At 33.5% G+C, this 25170-nt stretch overlaps 1 protein-coding gene across 1 annotated transcript in view; it reads left to right on the top strand.

Annotated features, from left to right (window-relative positions):
- The window catches only part of LOC120423779 (lachesin-like), a 115202-nt gene extending 92132 nt beyond the window's left edge, over positions 1 to 23070 (top strand). The window contains exons 3-9 of the mRNA XM_039587701.2: positions 7399 to 7526; positions 7587 to 7794; positions 8914 to 9084; positions 14077 to 14205; positions 19102 to 19449; positions 22033 to 22161; positions 22223 to 23070. Coding sequence (XP_039443635.1) covers positions 7399 to 7526; positions 7587 to 7794; positions 8914 to 9084; positions 14077 to 14205; positions 19102 to 19449; positions 22033 to 22161; positions 22223 to 22659 — 1550 coding nt within the window. The 3' untranslated portion in view covers positions 22660 to 23070. The remainder of the gene's footprint in view (positions 1 to 7398; positions 7527 to 7586; positions 7795 to 8913; positions 9085 to 14076; positions 14206 to 19101; positions 19450 to 22032; positions 22162 to 22222) is intronic.
- Positions 23071 to 25170: the final 2100 nt, after the last annotated feature.

Genomic DNA, 25170 nt, shown 5'->3' with positions numbered 1-25170 from the left:
AACTTAAAAATAAAACAAAATCCTAAAGTACCTAAGCATACACATGGTTCTTGATGGTTAATAAACAAAGCGTAGATTAAATTAAAATTAAAAAAAATTATGGTAAATTTACCTATTTTAACAAAGTAGTACTTATATAACTTAAGTTTAATTTTTGAGATTAAAGATTACTATGTTTGCATAAATTTTATTTTTGGTACGATTTCTGCTGATATTTTTTTCTGTGATTTTGAATCAATATTATTAGAAATTAAAAAAAGTCTTGTCGCAAAAAGAGCGATACACGCCTGTGAATCCGTTGCCGAACCCGCAAGGTTTAAGAGGGCTAGATTATAAGGTGTTACGTCGATTCCGCATTATCAGAAATAAAAGTTATTTTATGTTTTTGATTTTTTTTTCATTCAAAAATGTACGCACCTTCCCGCAAATTTATTTTAGGAAAACATAATAAAAAGAATTTCAAAAATTCATTAACGGTTAGTAAGGTAATTCGCTTGGCTAAACACTTGCTTGAAAGTGTCAAAGATTTCAAGAACCTGTAGGTTTGAAAACATTATTTAGTAAACTTCAAATATAAGATCAAACAGACAAACAGTGACTTTTGCCCTTAACATACACAAACTTCACATTATTTTTGAAAATTCATAAAATTGACTCTAAACCTAGTCGTAAACCCTTTCTTTGTCCCGTCCTACTCGATAATGAAAATGCCCATCCCCCAACGTGGACAAATAAAAATGTTTTGTCTGCAGCGTGGAAAAACGCAACCCATTGCAATGAAACAATAGAATCTTTTAGTTATTTAAAATTTTTAAGGTCGCACCTATCATAAAAGATAACTCTATCTACACATAATTAAATTTGATCCATTTTGGAATTGATAATAAAAACTGACTCTCGCGTATTCAATCCAGAAGTCAGAATTATATATTAACAGGGTATCCAGATCCACGGTAAGTTTCGGAGAACAAATCTAAGATAAAAGTGAATATTTTTTATCGATTTTAATGTATATTTCTATGGAAAAATCACATGAAATTGATAGAAACACGTACATTCATATTTATCAAATTTGTTCAAACATGCCTGGAATGACTTGAACGGGACCATCCATAAACCACGTGGTCACTTTAGGAGGGTATGGTGATTGTCCACGATCCATACAAAAAAGTTTTTTTTGTATGGACAATTGTCCACAAGGGGAGGGGGGAGGGTGGTGGAGGTAACAGATTCCCAAAAAAGTGTCCACGTGGTTTATGGATGGTCCCAACTTGAAAATAACATATAAAAAAAATCCTTATTCAGTTATCCGAAAAACACAATTACTTAATAAGGAAAGGAGGCAGAATTCTTAAAATAAAGGAATTTCGTACTTTTTTTTTATTTCAGTGTATGGCTTTTGAACTTTATCTTTGCAATCAAATCGGAGAAAACAGATTGACTAGCTCTCAATAGAATAATCTGATGCGATTTAGTATTACCTAAAGCGTCCAATTTCCCAGGGTTACAAAATTCCCGGGAAACGGTAAATTTTAAATTTATCCAAAATTGTTCTTATATTGGTTCTGGTTAATATTCTTTAACAAAATTGTATAAAATAGCAACTTAAATGATCAAATTAAGTGCGAGAGTCAATTAATGCCTTAACTGCTTGCAAAAACATTTTCAAGAAAATATATTGATATTCTAAATCTATAGACTATTTCTAAATTTACTAGTATTTTTTTTTGCAGTGATATTTTTCCAATCACAGTCTTTTGACGGCGAGTAAAATGAATCCATGCTTCAAAACCATAACATTGCTATACATTATGGCTCTGTGAACAGTTTGAGAGAATATGATAAAGAATAATATTGAGACGACGTTGAAATGAAAATAAAAAATAATGAAGAAAATATGGATTTGTTGGCAAATCTTTTTTCTTGAACAAATCTTACTTCTTTGAGCTCATGAATAAATAGATAAGCATTGAATTCACCTTAAATATCAGCTTTTTCACTTGAAATATCATTTTCATAAAATCACCTTCTACATAATACGAAGTAATTTTTTTTAATGATTCAGCTTAATAAATGATTTCGTCTAAAAGAACTTTCATAGCAATAAAAGTAGTTCAGTTCATATTAAATCTCTTACGCCCTTGTTAGCTCAAGTTTTTTTCTTGATATTAAACTGTTAACACTTTTTAACAAATTTGCCAATTTTTATTTTATTTTGAATGACCCTCTCTGAGACATCAATTGATATTTTTTTCAATTTTCATCCAATTTGGCCATGGTAAACAAAACCGTAAAAAAACATAATTTGATCTTGGCAGAACAGGATACCTAAGTTTCAAATGATATAACAACAATTTTTGTTTAAAAAACTAACCAGAATTATAATAGTTAATTTTCATTTCATAATATCGTAATTTTTGTTGCTCAACGAATAAACAAGATCCTTGTTGTGAAAGCTTCAGAAACTAATATTTTTTGAAATATTTATACTTTGATATGAAATTTTCAGGCGAACTGAATGGTTATAAGAACAATAAATCGAAATGAATAAAATAAAATTGAGTTTTTCATTACTATTTTTTTGAAAATTTAAAAAAATGTGCCAAAAAGTTAAGAAAATTATAAAACTATATTATGTGCAATTATCGTTACTTTTAACGGCATTGCTTTATTGAGACAAGAAATTGATATCAAAATTTTATTTAATTTCTTTAAAAAAATAAATATGAGCATTCAAAATGTCTCAGTTAACGCTTTCTACTGTGTAACTAAGCGAAATTCGCATATCTCAGCTAGTGACGAACAAATACTGATATTTTATTATGAGAACTTGTTCCGAAAATTGTTCTTAGAGATCTAATTGATAAAGTCTAGATTATACAAAGTGGAATCAAATTAGATAATTTAGAAGAATATGTGCAATTTGCATAGATTATGTATATGTATTAGGATGTAACAAAAATTACATTTTGGCGGACATTCAGAGGTTTGTTCCGGTGGTCATACTGAGCTCAAATCCCAAATATGAGCTTGATTGGATGTAACAGGAGCTGGTGCTTTGCATTTGAATTTTAAATGGGATTTAACCCGTAAAAAGATTTTTTTTTTCAAAAATGTAATTTTATAAGGCACTTTGGCCACTGAAGCGCTTATTTTCAACATCACTGGCGTGTAGGCCCGATTCTTGCACATCTTTTGGTATATATAACATTGATATTTGAAGCACCCCGGAGCTCGGTACAGACCTTAAAAGTTTGGCATTTTTTCGAAAAATCGATCCCAGCATAATCAAATGGTGTCTCGGACGCCACGAGATGCGACGTATATCTTTTTTACGATTCAGTAGCCAAAGTGCTTAAAAAATATAATAAGCATATTGTTTCAATCAATTTTCAGTGACTTTCCAAAGAAAAATCTGATAAGATCGTTATAAAATTCTGAGATTCTTAGAAGAAGTTGCACTTGGGGCTAAATATTATATTTCAATTTACCCCTCAAAATTTCGGGGAATAGACTTTCTTACAAGGTGCAAAATATCAGACCTTCCTTATTTATCTAGGAGAACTCTAAATAATCACACCGTGTACATTGTACACTGTATGACTTAATTAAAATCAAACTATGTTTCATTTCCCATATCAGTTCTCGATCTATAAAGTAAACGAAATCACTTAGTAAAGTCCTCTACTAGAAAAAAGTTGCCACATAGAGCGATTTATTTTTAGTCCCTATCACTTCGAAAAAAAACCTTAACCAGAAGCGAAGATCTCTTTCATCAAAAAATAAAACAGCAATATTGATCCTTGCACTGTAACTTGACTTTTGCCCGCAATTTTCTCTCGCACTTTTGACAGCAAAAATTCAAAAATCTAGGCAATCACTCGTTGTTTATTTACATTTCCAGTCGCAGTTTCCACCAAACTGAACTTTCGCGCTTCAAAATTGCGAGTGACAGCTAAAAACAAGCGATAAACCTCGGCTCTCTTTGATCATTTTTGAGGAAATTTGATTTTTTCCAAGCCAGTTTGACAAGTCGCAATAGTGCGATCAATAGCAATAATTTAGTGCGTAGTCCAAGTTAGTGAGAGTTGCGCAATATAAAAATTATTAATAATGGAACTGATTTCAAAAGTATTCTTTTTTTCAAAGCTTCGGGGTAAATATTCCGAAAAACTCTACCCGTCAAAAATAATCCTCTGTTAGAGGATACAAAGAGTGGGTCGGCCTACACAAGTCATCTGTTGGAAACATGTTGACAAAGCGATGCATAAGGTTTGCATGCCCTGTGAGGCTGTTGCTGCGAAGTGGTTGTTCAAGAATGCTACACCGTTAAATACTGTAAGCACAGAATTAAAGGATGAATAGCACGTATTTACAATATGAAAGATGATAATGTTCTCATAAACATTGATGATCGTGCCAAAAAAAATAAAACGCATTACGCAAATGAATGACGAATTAGATTTTGCGCACTTCCAAACAAATAAAAAATAAATCAATGCGATTGTGCTTTTAAAACGAGCTCCAACATTTTTACCAATTCAGAGTATCGATTCACCTGAAGGGTAGGCTAACTCCTTCAATCTGAGAAAGTCATTTGAAATCATTGGTCCAAATTTGATACATTTTGGTGAGCGAGTCGGCTTCTCTCGCTCTTGGGGAAACATATAGTTGCGTGCGCACAACAACCAAAAATCATTTAGTCAAATAAAAAAAAACTTATGCATCGCAAGATTGACAAAGCTAAATTTAAATGAAACAAACAACAAACCATCGCGCAGCGATCGCGCATCGACTAAGCGACTTTGCGACTGACTGCGACAGCACTACCTTGGAACACTGAAATGTTTGGTTGACTTTCCAGAAAGAGTGCATATGACTTGAAAAAAAGAAAAGGGCGCTTCAAAATTGAGCCAAGAAATTGGTGAAACTTGGTGCAAGCCCTTTTATGGTCAAAAATATCGTTTAATTTGAATATTTTTCCTTAAAAAATAAATAAATTTAAGCAAACAGCTAAGTAGATGTCATCTACTCAAATCTACCCATAAGCACACCCCTGTTCAATTTTTTTCAGCCATAAGGGCGCCTCCAGCCAAATTTTCATATTGAGAATATCAATACAATTTTTTAAGTCGTAGGGGCGCCTCCAGTCAAATTTTCATATTGAGAATTTCAATACATTTTTTTAAGTCGTAGGGGCGCCTCCAGCCAAATTTTCATATTGAGAATATCAATACAATTTTTTAAGTCGTAGGGGCGCCTCCAGTCAAATTTTCATATTGAGAATTTCAATACATTTTTTTAAGTCGTAGGGGCGCCTCCAGCCAAATTTTCATATTGAGAATATCAATACAATTTTTTAAGTCGTAGGGGCGCCTCCAGTCAAATTTTCATATTGAGAATTTCAATACATTTTTTTAAGTCGTAGGGGCGCCTCCAGTCAAATTTTCATATTGAGAATATCAATACAATTTTTTAAGTCGTAGGGGCGCCTCCAGTCAAATTTTCATATTGAGAATTTCAATACATTTTTTTAAGTCGTAGGGGCGCCTCCAGTCAAATTTTCATATTGAGTATTTCAATACAATTTTTTAAGTCGTAGGGGCGCCTCCAGTCAAATTTTCATATTGAGAATTTCAATACATTTTTTTAAGTCGTAGGGGCGCCTCCAGTCAAATTTTCATATTGAGAATTTTAATACATTTTTTTTTAATCCTAGGGGCGCCTTCAGACAAACTTCGCTCCTCGACTTGGCGACTTTGCGACTGACTGCGACAGCACTACCTTGGAACACTGAAATGTTTGGTTGACTTTCCAGAAAGAGTGCATATGACTTGAAAAAAAGAAAAGGGCGCTTCAAAATTGAGCCAAGAAATTGGTGAAACTTGGTGCAAGCCCTTTTATGGTCAAAAATATCGTTTAATTTGAATATTTTTCCTTAAAAAATAAATAAATTTAAGCAAACAGCTAAGTAGATGTCATCTACTCAAATCTACCCATAAGCACACCCCTGTAAGAAAGGCTCTTTCTCACCCCAGGTGGGATTAAATCGGGTTTTCAATCCCGTTTTGCATTTCCGAAGTATCAAAAACTTCATGTTTGACTATAATTTAAGGTTCTGCAATAGTCGGGAATTTGAAAATGGCATTTGAGTGTTCACCCTGACTTGAAAATTAATGATTAAATAATACCGCGACTTATGGAAAATCATTTCAAAACACTTGTTTCAGGAAATTTTTAAGCTATGGCTCGTATATTTTGAAATTGTTTTTTTTTCAGATGTGTAGCATTATTTTTTTCGCTTAAGGCAAAATATTGCTCAGATCGTTCTTCAATTTACCCTGTCACTCCACCCCCATTATTGTGTGTACTCTGAAGTGCACTATTATATTTTCCTGTACTTAGTTTTTTTGTGCCGTTCTCCCACAACTTTCTATAATGTTAAAATCTGGTCACTTCTGCTCGACTGGAAACCACAACTGGCAGCAGTAGTATGTGGCACACTGCATCTCGGCAGGCAGGGACCAAAGGATGAACCGGCAGACCAGAAGTAGATAAAGATAATTCGCAGCTTCATAATGGGAAAACGTGTTGGGACATGTCCGAGCGGGCCAATGCCAAGCAACAAAAACCAACGAGAAGGGAAAATGAAAGGACTTTTGCTTCCGGGAAATGTGTCATTCTGGGTGTGAGTGTGTGTGCGTTTGGAGATTGGTAATTTATTGTAATGATTGCTATCACTGGACTCTTGCGTTCTCTTTCTCTCTGGTGGAGCTTTTCTAGCTTGAAAGTTGAACCAAGTTTGAACAACTTTTTCAATGTATATTTTTTCCGGGCAGACGGTAATAACAAAATTCATGCCATTTCGATAACAAATACTGTTAAAATAACAGAAAATGTTCTGGAATCTTCTTAAAAAATCCATTTATGCATAAGAGTTTAATAACAGTTTATGTTATCATAACAAAATTTGTTATTGGTCTGATATTGGTTGAAAGCCAAAACAACTTTGGAATAACATTTTTTGTTATGAAAGAATATCTGCAACTGTTATTGATGATCGGATTTGATGTTAAAATAACAAAAATTAATAACAAAAATTGGTTCGAAGAATAATTAAAAATGTTATTAGTCTGTTATTACAATAACAATCCAGCAACAACAAAAAATCATAACGACGAATAACAAATCTTGTTATAAATAACATAAAATGTTATTGGCCTAGTATTTTAAAATATCAAGAAATGTTATTCTCAAGTTATTTCCGTCTGCTCGGGTTAAGCTGAGAAGGGAGAAGCTATAAATTTCCTTTGTCAATGTTTGAGCAACTGTACCGTATACTTAATGAAAACTTTTAACTTATTTTTTCGGTTTTTCCTTCTCTTTTTCTTCTTTCAGGCAACACAGACTCCAGGAATGAGCAGGAACCGAAGCCGAGCTTTGCCAGTCCAATAGAAAACGTGACAGTTCCTATCGGTAGAGAAGCGACCTTAAGTTGTGTTGTACAAAATCTTGGTGCCTATAAGGTGAGGTTATGTTTTTTTTAATTTAAGCTTCTTCCTTAAACATTCTTAATAAAAATTCAGGTTGGATGGATGCGCGCGTCCGACCAGACCGTGCTGGCGCTGCAGGGCCGCGTCGTGACGCACAACTCGCGGTACGCGGTCACGCAGGAGGAGCCGAACGTGTGGCGGCTCAAGATCCGGAACGTGCGCGAGTCCGACCGGGGCTGCTACATGTGCCAGATTAACGCGACCCCGCTGCAGAAGCAAGTGGGCTGCGTTGACGTGCAGTGTGAGTAATATTACAAAAATAACAAAAATGACAATAATGACAAAACATGACAAAACATAACAAAACATGACAAAACATGACAAAACATGACAAAACATGACAAAACATGACAAAACATGACAAAACATGACAAAACATGACAAAACATGACAAAACATGACAAAACATGACAAAACATGACAAAACATGACAAAACATGACAAAACATGATAAAACATGACAAAACATGACAAAAAATATAAAAATGACAAAAATGACAAAAATGACAAAAATGACAAAAATGACAAAAATGACAAAAATGACAAAAATGACAAAAATGACAAAAATGACAAAAATGACAAAAATGACAAAAATGACAAAAATGACAAAAATGACAAAAATGACAAAAATGACAAAAATGACAAAAATGACAAAAATGACAAAAATGACAAAAATGACAAAAATGACAAAAATGACAAAAATGACAAAAATGACAAAAATGACAAAAATGACAAAAATGACAAAAATGACAAAAATGACAAAAATGACAAAAATGACAAAAATGACAAAAATGACAAAAATGACAAAAATGACAAAAATGACAAAAATGACAAAAATGACAAAAATGACAAAAATGACAAAAATGACAAAAATGACAAAAATGACAAAAATGACAAAAATGACAAAAATGACAAATATGACAAAAATGACAAAAATGACAAAAATGACAAAAATGACAAAAATGACAAAAATGACAAAAATGACAAAAATGACAAAAATGACAAAAATGACAAAAATGACAAAAATGACAAAAATGACAAAAATGACAAATATGACAAAAATGACAAAAATGACAAAAATGACAAAAATGACAAAAATGACAAAAATGACAAAAATTACAAAAATTACAAAAATTACAAAAATTACAAAAATTACAAAAATTACAAAAATTACAAAAATTACAAAAATTACAAAAATTACAAAAATTACAAAAATTACAAAAATTACAAAAATTACAAAAATTACAAAAATTACAAAAATTACAAAAATGACAAAAATGACAAAAATGACAAAAATGACAAAAATGACAAAAATGCAAATTCTAACTTTTTTTCACGATTTTTTTTTTACTTTCTGCAGTGCCGCCGGACATCTCGGACGAGCAGTCCTCGTCGGACACGACGATCCGCGAGGGCGGCAACGTGACGTTCTTCTGCAAGGCCACCGGGCATCCGGAACCCCGCGTCACATGGCGGCGGGACGACGGCAGCCCGCTGTACCAGCGCCGCAACGGGACGGAGACGCGCAAAGGTAACTTGATTGTGGACAACTGTCAAAATCGAAAGATTGAGGTTAGAGACGGATCATAACAAAAAAAAAAACAAAGCTTGGAGAAGTATTTCATGACCTTTCAGGAGTGGCCACCTCGCACCGTTCCCCCTCATTGAACGGTCAATGGGCCGGCTGATTGAACACAATCCATCTCCAGGATGGATGGACCGCACTTGTCTTGTCCGGTCCCACTCGATCCATCTCTCTCTTTCGCACTCACTCAAGTCCTGCTCTGAGATGATTGAGCATGAATAAACAACGACGGAGAAGGATTCGTTCTTTTTCGAAAATTGGATTAGACAGCGGAGAGCCTACTGTGATGGGGTCGTGGTGTTGAGAATTTGATTTTTGGAAAGAGCTTGTTAGGTTAAACTGTAAAGTCGCAGGTCTTTTGATGGTAATCGAGCGTTTTGCGAGTTTAAATCCCAACGTCGTAATTTTCTATGATTTCTTCGACATTTCTCCATCACTGCCCAAAAAAAACAGATGATGATTGTTTGGCCTAGCCCTGAGCTGAAAGTGACGAGCAATTGATTAATGGTTCTGTCTTGGCGGGACCTCCACGTGGAGAAAGACCATCTTGACGTTTGGCTTTTTCCAAGACGGTACCATGCGGGTGGTTGGAATTACTTCCGGTGGGTCCGCAAATAATCTCTCATTTTCACTTTAGCCGACGATTATCTCCTAGTTCGTTTACGTTCGTATTGTTGTGTAATGGCACCGACTAAGAGTTACTAAAAGAAGAAGCTGAGCTGAAGAGATGGTGGCTCCCCATTGTTTTGTGAGTTCGGGAAATTGGATGCGGATTTAATTATTCAGCAGGATTCCGGGGATTTTGATTTCATCAGGCTCTGGCCTCCGGCAATTGGGATTGGGTGATTTGGTCTAATTAAATCGTCGTCCTCGTGGTCTTTGGCTGACGTAATTGTCTTTTGATTAACCATCTGGATCAAGTTTTAGCCGGAATATTGGATGCGATTGTTTGTCAAAGGAATCGCGGATGATGACGACAACAACAGGTTCTTCAAAGGGAGTTTTTATTCTAGATTTGAGGATAAGCTCTCTTGTGTTCATTAATATGCCTAATGGGTTTGAATTAATGGAGGAGTTAATCCTACAGACAAACGACGGATTATTTGCTAATTCTATTTGTCGCCCAGGATCTGCACAAGCGACAATTTATTGATATTTATATTGATTATGTATTCAGTTCACGGTTTGCTCAAGAGTCCACTATCATTTGTGCAGTGTTGAATGCTTGCCCAAATAGAAATGATCATTTCAACAAAAAACAAAAAACAAAAAACAAAAAACAAAAAACAAAAAACAAAAAACAAAAAACAAAAAACAAAAAACAAAAAACAAAAAACAAAAAACAAAAAACAAAAAACAAAAAACAAAAAACAAAAAACAAAAAACAAAAAACAAAAAACAAAAAACAAAAAACAAAAAACAAAAAACAAAAAACAAAAAACAAAAAACAAAAAACAAAAAACAAAAAACAAAAAACAAAAAACAAAAAACAAAAAACAAAAAACAAAAAACAAAAAACAAAAAACAAAAAACAAAAAACAAAAAACAAAAAACAAAAAACAAAAAACAAAAAACAAAAAACAAAAAACAAAAAACAAAAAACAAAAAACAAAAAACAAAAAACAAAAAACAAAAAACAAAAAACAAAAAACAAAAAACAAAAAACAAAAAACAAAAAACAAAAAACAAAAAACAAAAAACAAAAAACAAAAAACAAAAAACAAAAAACAAAAAACAAAAAACAAAAAACAAAAAACAAAAAACAAAAAACAAAAAACAAAAAACAAAAAACAAAAAACAAAAAACAAAAAACAAAAAACAAAAAACAAAAAACAAAAAACAAAAAACAAAAAACAAAAAACAAAAAACAAAAAACAAAAAACAAAAAACAAAAAACAAAAAACAAAAAACAAAAAACAAAAAACAAAAAACAAAAAACAAAAAACAAAAAACAAAAAACAAAAAACAAAAAACAAAAAACAAAAAACAAAAAACAAAAAACAAAAAACAAAAAACAAAAAACAAAAAACAAAAAACAAAAAACAAAAAACAAAAAACAAAAAACAAAAAACAAAAAAACAAAAAACAAAAAACAAAAAACAAAAAACAAAAAACAAAAAACAAAAAACAAAAAACAAAAAACAAAAAACAAAAAACAAAAAACAAAAAACAAAAAACAAAAAACAAAAAACAAAAAACAAAAAACAAAAAACAAAAAACAAAAAACAAAAAACAAAAAACAAAAAACAAAAAACAAAAAACAAAAAACAAAAAACAAAAAACAAAAAACAAAAAACAAAAAACAAAACACAAAAAACAAAAAACAAAAAACAAAAAACAAAAAACACAGAAATAAACACACAACAAAACAGAGAAAAACAATACACGGAACAAACAGTGAAAAAATGCAGTAACAAACACAGAAAAATACGCAAAAATAATACAGTACAAAAATACGGTAAAAATACAAAAAAAAAACACACACACACAAAAATGAAAATAAACACAGAATAAAATATTCAAAAAACTAACACAAAAAACATAGAAAAAAAATAATTTAAAGACCACAGAAATTACAGGAAAAATACAAAAAAACGGCAAAAACACATAATAAAACATTTTTAAAATACAGGAAAACAAAGGAAAAAAACACAGAATAAAACATTGCAAATATATAACAAAAAAACACAGAAAAAAAGAAAAAAAACACAGAAAAATAAACACAGAAAAACATAAAAAATATAGAAAATCACAAAAGTTAAAACTAAAAAAAAACACGAAAAAAACTAAAAAAAATACAGAAAAAAACATAAAAATACACACAAAAAAAAAACATTCAAAAAACACATTTAAAACAGTAATTACAGAAAAAATGCAAAAAAGAAAATAACGCAAATAAAACAACATAAAAATACAGAAAAACAAACAAAAAAAAATAAAATAAACACAGAATAGAACATAATAAAAATAACAAAAAACACAGAAAAAATCCGAAAAAACACAGAAATTACAGGAAAAACAGAAAAATGGCAAAAACACAGATTAAAACATTAAAAAAAATACAGAAAAAAATAAAAAATACACAGAATAAAACATTACAAAAATAAAAAAACACACAAAAAATGCAGGAAAGAAACATAGCAAGACATAAAAAAAATAAAAAGTCAAAAATAAAAAAAAAATACACGGAAAAAACAAAGAAACACATATAAATACAAAAACAAACACAGAAAAAAACACAGAAAAAACGCAATAAATACTCTTCATTTTAATACATGGAAAAATATAAAAAGACACAGACAAAAACAGAAGTTACAGAATAAAACAAAATAAAAAGAAACTAACACAGAATAAAACAATATAAAAATACAGAAAAAGACACACAAAAAATTTACACAGAATAAAACATTATAAAAATACAAATAAAAACAGAAAAAATACAGAAATTACAGGAAAAAAATACAGATAAAACGGCAAAAACACAAAATAAAACATTTTAAAAATACAGAAAAAAGAAAAAAATACAGAATAAAACATTTAAAAAAAATACTTAAAAAACACAGAAAAAATGAAAAGTTATAACTGAAACACAAAAATACAGAAAAACATAGAAAAAGATATAAAAGATCACAAAAGTCACAAATAAAAATCAAAAAAAAAGAAAACCAAAAATACAAAAAAAATGAACATTGAACATTGAAAAATGAACAATGAACAATGAACATTGAACATTGAACATAAAACTTAAAATTAATACTTAAATTTATCAAAATTTTGTTCGAAATCACAAGTCATTCTTTTGCGTTATTTATTGTTTTAAGAAGAATTATTTAGCTGTTGGCCACCACCACGACTGTGCAGAAGCAGAAGAAGAAGCCGATAATCTGCCCCTATTTCATCATCTCGATCTAATCGTTTTCATCGTTTTCACACGTCCTTGCCGAGAAGATTAAGGCGGCCCCCCTTTTTGCGACCGCACTCATAAAGCTGACTTACTCGAACTTTAGTAGCGGCCTTTATTGCGTGTGCTCACCGCCATATTTACGTTATTTATGCCCCTCCTCTCAATAAAACACACCAGACTGACGGCTTAATCAGGGATTATTATCGCGAAAGAGAAAATCACACACACGCATTCACATAATTCACACATAAGGCCAAAGTAAGAGCGCGCTCAAAGAAAAGTAAAACATTTGAGTAATCATTTTTTGGCCCCGTCAACAAGTGTGCTAAAATGGTTTGGTGTCGATAAAATTCATGGATTTTTTTTTCGCGGAGGAGAAGTCGTTTGGTGGTAGTAGGCCGAATCCGGAAGCAGAAGCTTTCACCACCAACGCGGAAATCGCTGGCAATAACTCAGCTTCCTTATTACGACAGGACGCGTGGAGGGTTGGATGAAAAGGGGGAGGGGATGAACATCGTTGGCAAATTTCTCACCTCTCAAAAGCGGGAATTGCAGGGTGGCTAACTTTGATCAAAATAAGAAAATAGACCCAAAATATTTATTGTGAATAAATTTGAAAGAAATACACCAATTTTGATTATTTATCTTTGAAACCGCTTTTTGGAATTAAATGAAGCTATGCTAAAAGGTTTTAAAAACCTTTTTATAAAAAAAACAGTTTTGAGCAGACACCCTGCTGGCTCTATTACATCAGTGCAAATATCGTCGCGAAGCTCATATTTTGTCACAGTTTATTCACTGTGGTTTGGTTTTTTTCCCCTCTCTACGTTCTAGCTCACGTCACTTTCCGTCTCTTTCCCTCGCAACCTCATCTCCACCATATTCAAGCCCGGGTAATTTATGGACCAATTTCCCTCGCAGCATCCGGCCCCCAAACACGACACCGACGACGGGGCCTACAATTCATCTTGCTAAATTTTATTAACTCTAACCATTCTTTTTTTTCGGCTTCCTCTTGTTTCATGCCACACCAGTTGATACCCATATCGGTAATTTTCTGAACCTGTCGAACGTGGACCGGAGCCAAATGGGAGCTTACCTGTGCATCGCGTCCAACGAGGTGCCACCCGCCGTCAGCAAGCGGCTCTATCTGAACGTGCACTGTGAGTATCGTGATGGTGATGATGATGCGGATTCGATAGTGTTAGTTGGGAGGAACTCGCAATTATAATTATGCTTCGAGCATAAAGGTCAATCATTATTAATTGCATTTTCGAACAGTGCAGCAGTGGCAGCCTGTTGAATGAATTGACCTGACGATTTTGATTAAATTAAAATAGTTGCAGATTTTGAATTTATGACATTTTATTTAAATGAAAAATGGATTTTAGAGTTGAATATTGTTCGGAGACTGTCAATAGTTAGTTTTAAAAATCATAATAATTTTAATCATTTTTAAGATTTTTTTTATCTATTAATATAATCATTTTTGACAATCATTCTTAAGCCGTTTTTCTGAAACCAATTCTAACTGTTTTCAATCAAAGTTTAATCAAAGAGTTAGTGTTTGTGAAAAAAACAAAATAAATAAAAATATTTCTTGTCCAACGGATATTTATGACTCCTTCGTTTTTGTATTATTAAATTTTGATGAAACTTTGTTGATGCATTCTCAATACTAAAAGGAGCCATACAATTTGTGGGCTGGCCATGAAAAATTGGCATATGAAAATTCTAAAATCTTTTTCTTTTACCTTTTTCTAAGTTGTAGATTATGTTTAGGACATTTTTGGAAAATATTGTTACGCGGAAAAAATCTCGATTTTTATTCACTTTTGATTAATAAATTTAATTTCTTAAAATAGGTTTTTAAATTTTTCAACTTTTTGTGTATGATTTTGTATTGATTTTTTTAAGTTTGTTGCGTTATAGTTTAAGATAGAGCACAATTTTGTACCGGAGCCACGAAATAAAAAAAAAGTATTTGTTTAAATATCGACTAGCGTATTGACCTAAAATCAATATCATAAACGGCTAAAAAAATATCCAAGGTGCAACATAGTTTCTGAAGGAAAGCACGCTGCAAAAAAAAAGTTTTGAGGATGTTGGAAAACAATTTTTTTAACCAAATTACCAAATTTTATTTCTATAAAAAATGAGTTTTCTTTAGTGCTTTTTTTACTGACGATTTCTTGAAAACTGTTGGTTCAATTTTCAATGTTAAAACACAAAACTTTTTTGAAAAATGCTTCACTCTTACACAAAAAAACTTTTTTTTTAAACTTTGAAATTATTAAAAATGAAGATTTGATCTTAAAAAAATTGTTGATGTAACAAGACATTTTTAACAAAATTTACATTTTCAAACAATGAAAATTTAATCAATAGTTTCCAAAATATCGTAAGCTGAAATATGAGGGCTGGCCTTTTTATAATGCCAACATCTCAGCAACTAATGTTAGAAAAAGAAACATAATTGAAATCAAGTGAAAGTATTGGAATCAAGGCTCAAATGTTAATCTTGATTCTAAAATTTTCAAAATATTTTTTCGAATATTTTGATGCCTTCGGCAAAGTTGTATGTTTTGATGAGAACTATTCAGAAAAAATAGGAACAAGGAAAAAATGGTAATTTTTAAATTAACGTTTATTCACAAAAATTCAATTTCCAAAAATCCACATTTTTAATTCTTGAAGTTTTTTTATATGTTTTAGAGGACAACCCCTCGCATTTTTTAAGAAATTCAGAAGTTATGGACCAAAATTTAGCCGACGAGTTATTTTTTTTAAATAGTGATTTTTTTAAAAAGTTTAAATCCTGTACTAACTTTTTTTGACCTCATTTTATTTAAATTTAAAATTGAATGAGTAAGTACTTTACAATTGTTTTTTGATTAAGTGCACCGTTTTCATAATATAGGCATTCAAAGTTAAATTTTGTCTGTAAATTCCGGTTTTTTTATTTGGAGAAGAATTTCTCAGTTTGTTGGTAATCCTAACTTGGAGGCAAATTATTTGCCCTTTTGTTTGTTATCGCTCAATAGTTCCTGGTTCATATACCTTGAACCATATAAAAGATATACAAGACTGATTTTTTGAAATTTATTCAAGTCGATGCAAAAAAAAATCAAGGTTTTTGTCCCTCGACTCTGGCTCAGGTCTTAAAAAGTATAAAAACACGAAATTACAGGCCAGAATTTTAAACCTCCAATCAAAAAAAAATTGTTGAAAAATTTTGACATTTTCCAACAATTTGTACAATTGTACAGTTGATTTGCAATCACTAGTTTTGTTTTTTTTTCTGGATTTAAGATTTGACTAAAAAAAAAAAGATAAACGAAAAACATATTTTTGCAGTATCGTACATTGGAAATTCATTAAATTTTTTTTTTTGTTATACCGAAACATGTTAAACATGTTTCTAAACGCAGGCGAATGCATTTTAAATTGATTTCAATTGATTGCACTTTAATTTTCATTGAAATTTTGAGGTTTATTGAAGGGGGGGGGGGGGAGATTTTTCATTGGCGTAATTGTAAAATAAGTAAATTTAAATATCATTAAACAAAATTCTGCTCACCGTTTTTTTAGGAATTTTCATCATTACCTGCATTTTTTACCAAGATATCAAATCAATCAGAACTTTCCTCCAAAAGATACATGCTTTCGAATTACAGTCGACTCTCTGGTTGTCAATATCCAAGGGACCGTCGAGGAAGAGAATCATTAGTTTACAGAACGATGCAAAATGAAGACTCGATTGAAAATATATTTTTCTTGGTACCCAGCTATAGGAGAGAATCATGGCAACGTCCAGCAAACAAAAACAAACTAATGTCAAACACCCTTCAAAGCTTCGTTTCGCAAAGAAAAATGTCTATACAAGCCATGAGATAGTGACAATATTGACAACCGGAAGAGATTTTTAAAGCAAACAGAATCCAAGGGACCGTCGAGGAATAGATCCTTCAAGCAAGAGAAAATATCGAGGAATAAAGCCAATCAAAGTATGCAGTTTGAAGGGACTGAAGAATTCATCGATAGATGGAGCAATATTGATATCGAGAAGATCGACAGCCAGAGAGTCAACTGTATATGAACAGCTACCAAAGTTGTATGGGCGAACCAATGACACACAATGGCCAAATAAAAATACAAGAAGTCAGCCGATTTCGTAGGAAATTGTTCTTCCACTTTTCGTGTAGTCCTGAACCAACGTTGTCATGATCTGCTGTGTTTTGAGCGCCAAAGGCGCCTACCTTAACTGATTTTTTTAAATATATTATTATTGATTAACTTTAACTTAACGTAGACCGATGCGTTCCCCTGAATGGATTTGACTTAAATATCTTTTTTTGAAAGTTAAAGCTCAAAACGTTGCATTTTTTGTCATCCAAAGAAATCAATTTTTAATTTTCTTCTTAGGTCGTAGACTAACTAAGTACTCACCAAATTTCAGTCAATAACAAAATTCAAAAAAAAAAAATATTTTCTGGTAATTGGCTTATTCTCATTCCAATTTCTTAGTTGTGAACGTGCCCGAGCGGTTTAGGCTTTCAGGATTTTTTTTGTGATATTTACTTGTAGAGTCAAAACAGATCAGTAAACTTCACTTATTTGTATATCACACTTTTTAAAGATTACATTTTTGCGGTAACACTCTCAACTTTTACGCGCACGATCACATCACTTTGCATTAAAATCTTCGTCGAGCCAGTTCTCTACGTTGAAGCCAGACTTGTCCTCCAGACCTCTGCACCGAGCCATGCCAGACCCCGAACTCCTAAGTCCCGGGTGGACTCTTCTCAATCGGCTAAGTCGCGGCTGACTTCTCAAACGGCTAAGTCCCGAGTGGACTTCTTCACGGCGGCTAAGTCCCGGCGGACTGCGGCCTCCGCCGCTAAGTCCGGCTGGACTGGGGCCTCTGCTACTGGTGGCTGCTGGCGGGTCTGGCTGGTCTGGGCTTCCTTAGAGGATCTGGACTTGAGCTGCTACTGGAACTGACTGGAACAAGAACTGGAACTCCCTGCTCCTCCTCAAGAATTTTGGGTTTTTATAGCCAGTCTCCGAAAACTCTAGCCAGTCTCCGAAAAAAAATTTTGTTCTGCTAAAAGTGGTCCGTTTCGATGAGAAGCATCGATGAACCTCATGAATTAAATTATGCAGACCTCTGCAATTCTTCATGACTTTCCGTATGGTGTCGTGAGTACACCTCAAAATCGGAAGTCATGGGTTCGAACCATTGTCGTGAAACTTTAAATTATGTTATTGGAATATCAAAATTATGTTCCTAAAACATTCTCAAAAATGTTGGTCAATAATGAGAAGGTCGAATTCTCCATTGAACGAACATGCCAATGAATTTGGTTAAGCCACACCCTCAATTTCCTCTGTGGAATAACATCGCACATTCATAATTGAAAGCTTAACCATTTTTTTGATTGCCTAACAATGCGAGATTTAATAAAGGGCTTTTCAGGTGAGGATGACTCATGATCCACACCTGTACATAAGTTTTATTATTTGTCGCGCAACGCGAGTCGACGGGTAAAATTATTTATGCTTGCGTAAGCGCGCATGGTCAGAACTGTGGTGAGGATCGAAAAATGGACAAATTTAATGATTTAAATTTGAGGTCGCTGCAGTTGTAAAATCGGTTTTGGATCGATTAACCATTCAGTCAAAATAGGTAACCACTCTCGAAAATCGTTTTTTTTTTAAATACCAAGGAGGTGGAAATGACAACACTAATTAGTGATTCCACGTCAAACCAGCAGGATCCAAATCAAAAGTGCTCCGATTTGGCTAAAATTTGGTCTACAAATTCTTTTGATAGAATAATTAGACATTTATTTTGTTGTTTGGTGATCAGTCTATGTCTGGAACACCAAGACCATGTCAATTGTCATCAACAAACTTACTAATTTTTGCCAAAGCTTGTTTGAAAGTTTAGAAAAGGTGTTCAAATTGGCACTGAAAGTAAAACAACAAATAAAAGTCAAAGCATTGATAAAACACTCCCTCATAAATTTTCTCTTTTTCCTTTCCCCCCACCTCAGTCCCACCAAACGTCACCACGGAACGTCCCCTGCTCGGCGTGTACGAGGAATCGGACATGGAGCTGGTCTGTGCCACCGAGTCCTTCCCGCGCTCGGTCAACTACTGGACCAAGCTGTCCGGCACCGGCATCAGCTCGGGCTCCTCTCGAAACTCGGCCCCCAATCCCAGCACCGCCCAGGAGGTCATCGTGAACGGCGATCGGTACGAAATCCGCGAGCAGTACCGAACGCAGTACTCGGGCCAGATCAGCCTCCGGATCCGGCGGTTCGAGACGGCCGACGCCGGCAGCTACATGTGCATATCATCGAACGCCTTCGGCAAGGCGAACAAAACCATTAGGGTTTATGGTAAGTCAGGTTGTCCATAAAACTATATTGAAATTTGGTGCCAAATTACTGCTGCTCGAATGTGACCAAGACTAGAATATCCAGTCGCTATCGGTTCCGGTGACGGAGCCGGAAACGTCGGTCCCCCTATCAAAATTGTGCCTCTGCCATAAAAGGTGCCATAAAATCAACTAACAGAGCGGCGGCTTCTTTTACCATTCCCTGGGCATTAAAGATTGATAAAAATGAAGCCTCCGGAATTTTCCCGACCTTCCGGAGGATTCTCCTTCTTCTTCTTCTTCTCGGCCAATAGCGCGCTTAACACCGTTACGACCAATGAGGTCGTAAATAGAGGATTTTTATGATTTTCGCCAACTATACGGTACGGTGGGTCTCGTGGCGCAGGGGTAGCGGCTTCGGCTGCCGATCCCGATGATGCTATGAGACGCGGGTTCGATTCCCGCCTTATCCACTGAGCTTCTATCGGATGGTGAAGTAAAACGTCGGTCCCGGTTTCTCCTGTCTCGTCAGAGGCGCTGGAGCAGAAATCCCACGTTAGAGGAAGGCCATGCCCCGGGGGGCGTAGTGCCAATAGTTTCGTTTTTACGGTACGGTGGGCGACCTTCGGGAAAGTTTCGTTCGTTCTTAGCTTATCCCTCGACTGTCCAATATGTGCTTTTCCTTGATCTTTTTTTTGTGTGAGGAAAACAGACAGCAAATTTAATTTAGAATTTATTATGCATAAGAAAGCTGACGTTTTGGTTTCCCCAATTTTAAAAATATGTTTTCTTGAATGCTTTTAAAGCAGCCCTCCGAGTTTGAAGTTTGAAAGAAATGTATCATTCGAATAGAAGTTTTTAAACTTATAAAATGAGGAAGTTTTGTTTTCAATATTTTCGTAATTTCTTAAATTCATTAGTGTTTTTTTTTAAATAAATTTAAATCTTTTTTTTTGTTTTAGCGGTGCACATCAACAAGAGCTTTTGCACCCAGATTTTTGTTACAGACATTTTAGTATTTTCAAAACTGCGGGAACTATCGATTTGATTTTTTATTCATCTACTATTTCCTAAATGATTAACAATTTTTATAATGAAATTATTACAGGATTGAGTCTGTAAGTTCAAAATTTTGGAATAAGAAGACAACAACTTCCTTGGTTGCTGTGTACTCTTAAGGTTATTGCCAATTTTGTTCAAACATTTGTCCTTCAGCCCTGGTTGTGGTCAAAGGAAGGTCAACTCAAAATTTCAAGCATTTTTTTTATCACAAAATCACCTAACAAAAACGTTTTTTTCATCAAAGATGTTTGTACAATTTCAAATCAAAATCAAAATCAAAATCCAAATCCAAATCCAAATCCAAATCCAAATCCAAATCCAAATCCAAATCCAAATCCAAATCCAAATCCAAATCCAAATCCAAATCCAAATCCAAATCCAAATCCAAATCCAAATCCAAATCCAAATCCAAATCCAAATCCAAATCCAAATCCAAATCCAAATCCAAATCCAAATCCAAATCCAAATCCAAATCCAAATCCAAATCCAAATCCAAATCCAAATCCAAATCCAAATCCAAATCAATTTTTAATTTTAACTGAGTATGGCTATTTTGGACCAAATTACCGGCTTAAAATTTTAATTTTCCCGATGATTTGAATGAGTTTATTTGCGAGCTGGTTGAATTCCATTATAACGCCAAACTTCTCTAAAAAGGTCAAACAGTACGCTTCAAAACCGTTTAAAAAAAGAGGCATTAAATTACTTTAATCTTAGGCCTTATTTCAGCATTTGAAAATCGGTCATCGGTTGTAAATATTTGTTTTGGTAGATGGCTTCAATCCATTAAAAAATTTTAACTCCTAAAACTAATTCTTTCTTGAAATTAGGGACTTTTTTTGGAAATATCATAAATGTAATTTTCGAATACAAATTAAAATTAACATTCAAAAACTATTTCTGGAAGCTTTTAAAGGGATTAAATAATTATTTCATTGAAAGCAATGAAAATTTGATATACAAAAACGTAGAAAATTTCTCAAATATATATTTTTTAATATTTGAAACACTCGAAATACTAACGAAATGCGCAAAAAAAAAAATCTAAAACTTAACAAACATTTCAATAAGCAAATAATCAGAAGACTATTAAAGGTTACCATCTTCCGAGTGGCAAAAAGATGAGCAATAGCGACAAATGCAATCGTTCGTATACAACATCCAAGAAGCCTTTTCCCCAGCCAAACCCATACCTACTCATACCGGTACAGTGGGCATTGTTTATGTGTGCGTGCCCGGCCATTTAACTTTGTTTATTGGAAGTTGTAAGAGGAGCTCGCGCGCTTTTTTCCCTTTTTATTTGGGGGCGCGCACTAACTCATGTCACGGCGCTGTGCAAAAGGGGAGGTTGGGAAATTTATATGGGCTGGCAAACAACGCGTTGCATTACATGAGAAGGATTTTTAAGATGCCATTTTGATCAATTGTTGAACTTGGTTTGGTTCATGGCACGTAAGTTTAGTGTTATGAATTGGGGGAAACAATATGGTTTTTTTTTCGTTGAATTTCCTGATTGTTTTTCTTTCTTTATTTTCTTTCCCAGAAATCAAACGGCCAACTACGACCACAACCACAACAACAACGACTACCACAACGACGGAGGCGCCAACAACGACCACGACCGAAGCGCCTACTACGATCCCGGATCGTCGGACCACGCTGATGTCACATCGTGAGTTGATTTGGATTGTTTTTATCATTTCAGGGTTTTCAAATTCTCGTTTCTCCCCCAGGATCCCTGGACCCATTCCCGGCCCACCACCCTCCGACGGACTACATCTTCGAGTACATCACCAACTCGCCCCCGTACGGCGTCGAGTACGGCAGCAACGGCGAGATGTACTACAACTACCCGCAGCTGACGGCCTACAGCAAGTCGTCCCCGTCGAACCAGTACCCGGGCGGGGGTGGCGGCTCGGCCGGCACTTCCGGTGGCGATCACGACGGCTCGGGCGGAGGTTCCGGGGCGCGATCGCTGCTGGTGAGCTGCTCCGGCGAGGACCGCCTGGTGACGATTCTGGTCATGGCGGCCCTTTCGTGTTTGTCGTTTTTTCGGCTCTTTCAAGTCTATCTGCCCTGGATAACGGTGCTGGTGCTGCTGCTGCTGATTGGCCGGAGGCCTAAGGAAAAGGAAGACGGCTTCCGGGAGTACGCGGGACGGGCCGTGTAGTGGGAAGTGGGAGGGAGAGGAATATGTTGAGTTTTCCGTTGATTTGCTCATTTGTTCAAATTAGCCTAAGTCAGTTTGTAGGTGATCATTACGAGATGCAAAAGAAAGGTAATTGAATCTATAGAAGAAAATAATAATAAAATTTAGCACGCGGTCAGTGAAATTTAAAATGACGTCGTGTGAAAATCAAAAAAGATTGTGAAACAAAAACATACCAAGAAGAAAACAATTAGTGAAATTGTATATAAAACAATACGGCACACACAACACATTACATAAGCAGTAAAAATCATAAAAAAAAACAAAACTTTGGCCAGGGTTTGAAACAATCGTGGCGCATTGTGAAAATCACAATAGGAATCAGTTATCAAAAATGGGATAAGTACGTTTAATAAATGATGTATATTATGATTGAAGACTTTTTACTACTTCTTGAATATTCCGAAAAATAATAAAGAAGATAATAATACATCATGTCATTGAAAACAGGTAAGTATACGTTTCGGAAAGAAATTATTTGTCAAATTATACTCTGAAGCAAGATTTGAAAGGGGCGGTATATGACATTGCTCTAACAGCCTTTCATTACAATAGGTTTAAGTGTTCAGATGTTGTTCCAATATTGAAATTTCGTGGCCTATCTTTTTCAATCTTTCAAGAACAATTATCTGAGACCTTGGACAACGATATTTTTTGCATTTTTTGATTTGGATAAAACTTTATACTTTTCTGTGACCAAAGAGGTCATTTTGCATTATCGTTTTCTCACCAAAAAATTACAAAAAATTCTTCTTTTTTAGGATATGTTTTAGATGTTAAAATTAGGCAGAACTGCCGCCAATTAAAAAAAATTTTTTTTGAACAACTTTAAAAAAAGTAAATTATTTGGTAAAAATTATCCGAAGTTCAAATAAAAAATTTTTTGTTAATTTTTTCCATTTTTTTTTGTTTTTAACATCAATTTTGAATTCTGCGACTCCGTTTAAGTCAAATTTTAATAGTGCCTATTAAATTATAAAATGCGTTTTTTTTATATCTCATCACCGTCATATTGGCCACCATCTTTGATTTAAAAATTCTAAATCACTTTTGCGTAGTTTATGGGACATACTTAAGCACCATAGTCTAAAATAAAACTACGAAAATATTTTTTTCGTGATTCAATTTTTGAAACTTTTTCGAGGCCTTCAGATAATCGAGTCTGTGTTTTCTGTATTTAAATATCTTGATATATACATATTTCGTCTACTACATGCAGACTTCTTTAGTATTCTATCTTCGATATTTTATTGAAAACGTTTCTTATTACGTCATAACCATGCTTGACAATCTCTGAACATATTTTTTTCGAAATAATATTTTGTTCTCTACATCTTCAAATTGGCGTTGAATTTTGAAAAGATGAGAACTCAATATCTGAAAAAATAAGTAAAAAATGCCGATTTTTAAATAAACTATTTTTTATGTTTTAGGGGACAAAAAACGCAACTTTTTAGCAATAGAGAACAACAAAGAAAAATTTGTAAAGAATTTTTTGTAGACTTCAGTTTTCTATTTAAAATGAAATTTGCAACCGAAAAGTACTTTCAGCAATTCCAGCCTACAACAGGAATTTTTTAGTTACTTTTTTCTCGACCCTCTTCGATCTCAATGAAACTTTATAGACATGTTATCCTACGCTTAGGTATGCCTTTTTTTGTTTATGCAGCCAGTTTCACTCGATAATGACATTTGAGAAGGGCATGAGTGTTTTAAATATTTTTGCATTTCGTCATTTAAATATCTCTATCGTATTAAAAAGTGGTCAGAGACAAACTTGTAAGAAATTGGACGGGCTTTCTGTAAAAAAGTACACTGAAAGAAAAAAAAACAAGCCATTTTTTTGAGATTTTTTGATTTTTAAGTTCAAAAATTTGTATTTTAAGATGAGCCTACGATTTTTTTCGTGCATTGTTTTTTTTTTGTTAAAATAGCCTAAGATGTTACAAAAATACTCACGAAAAATGCAGGATGGAGAAACTCACCATGAAAAACACAAAAATCATTTATTGAAACTATTTTTTTGAAAAGTGCTCTAAACGTCAACATTTTCATAAACCGAATACGGGAATCGATTCTCCAGACAATTTTACATAAAATGTTCCATATTGACCACTTATCTAAAACAATCCTTGTGAAGTTACAGCGGTTTTAAAAATAAAAATGTTGAAAAAATTGTTTTTTTGTGGTTTTTGGCAATTTCTCGAAAATTATGTTCACAGTAAAGCTCGTCAAATTTCCCATAAGATATTCTTTGACCACATTTCAATTGGAAATATGGGCTTACAGATATAAGCTAATTACATTTCTCATAACTGAAAACAGAATATTTTTTTCAGTGTAGTTTATTGGATGATAGTAATCTAAAGAGTAAATTAGCTTAAATCATAAAAAAACTAGTTATGTATTTTCAAAAGTGGTCAGAGACAATCTCTTAAGAAATTGGAGAAGCTTTCTGGTAAAATATTTTCG

This window comes from Culex pipiens, chromosome 3 (genome assembly GCF_016801865.2).
Source record: "Culex pipiens pallens isolate TS chromosome 3, TS_CPP_V2, whole genome shotgun sequence".
Lineage (NCBI taxonomy): Eukaryota > Metazoa > Arthropoda > Insecta > Diptera > Culicidae > Culex > Culex pipiens.
The sequence above is the reverse complement of the archived record's forward strand: the minus strand, read 5'-3'. Positions and strand labels throughout refer to the sequence as shown.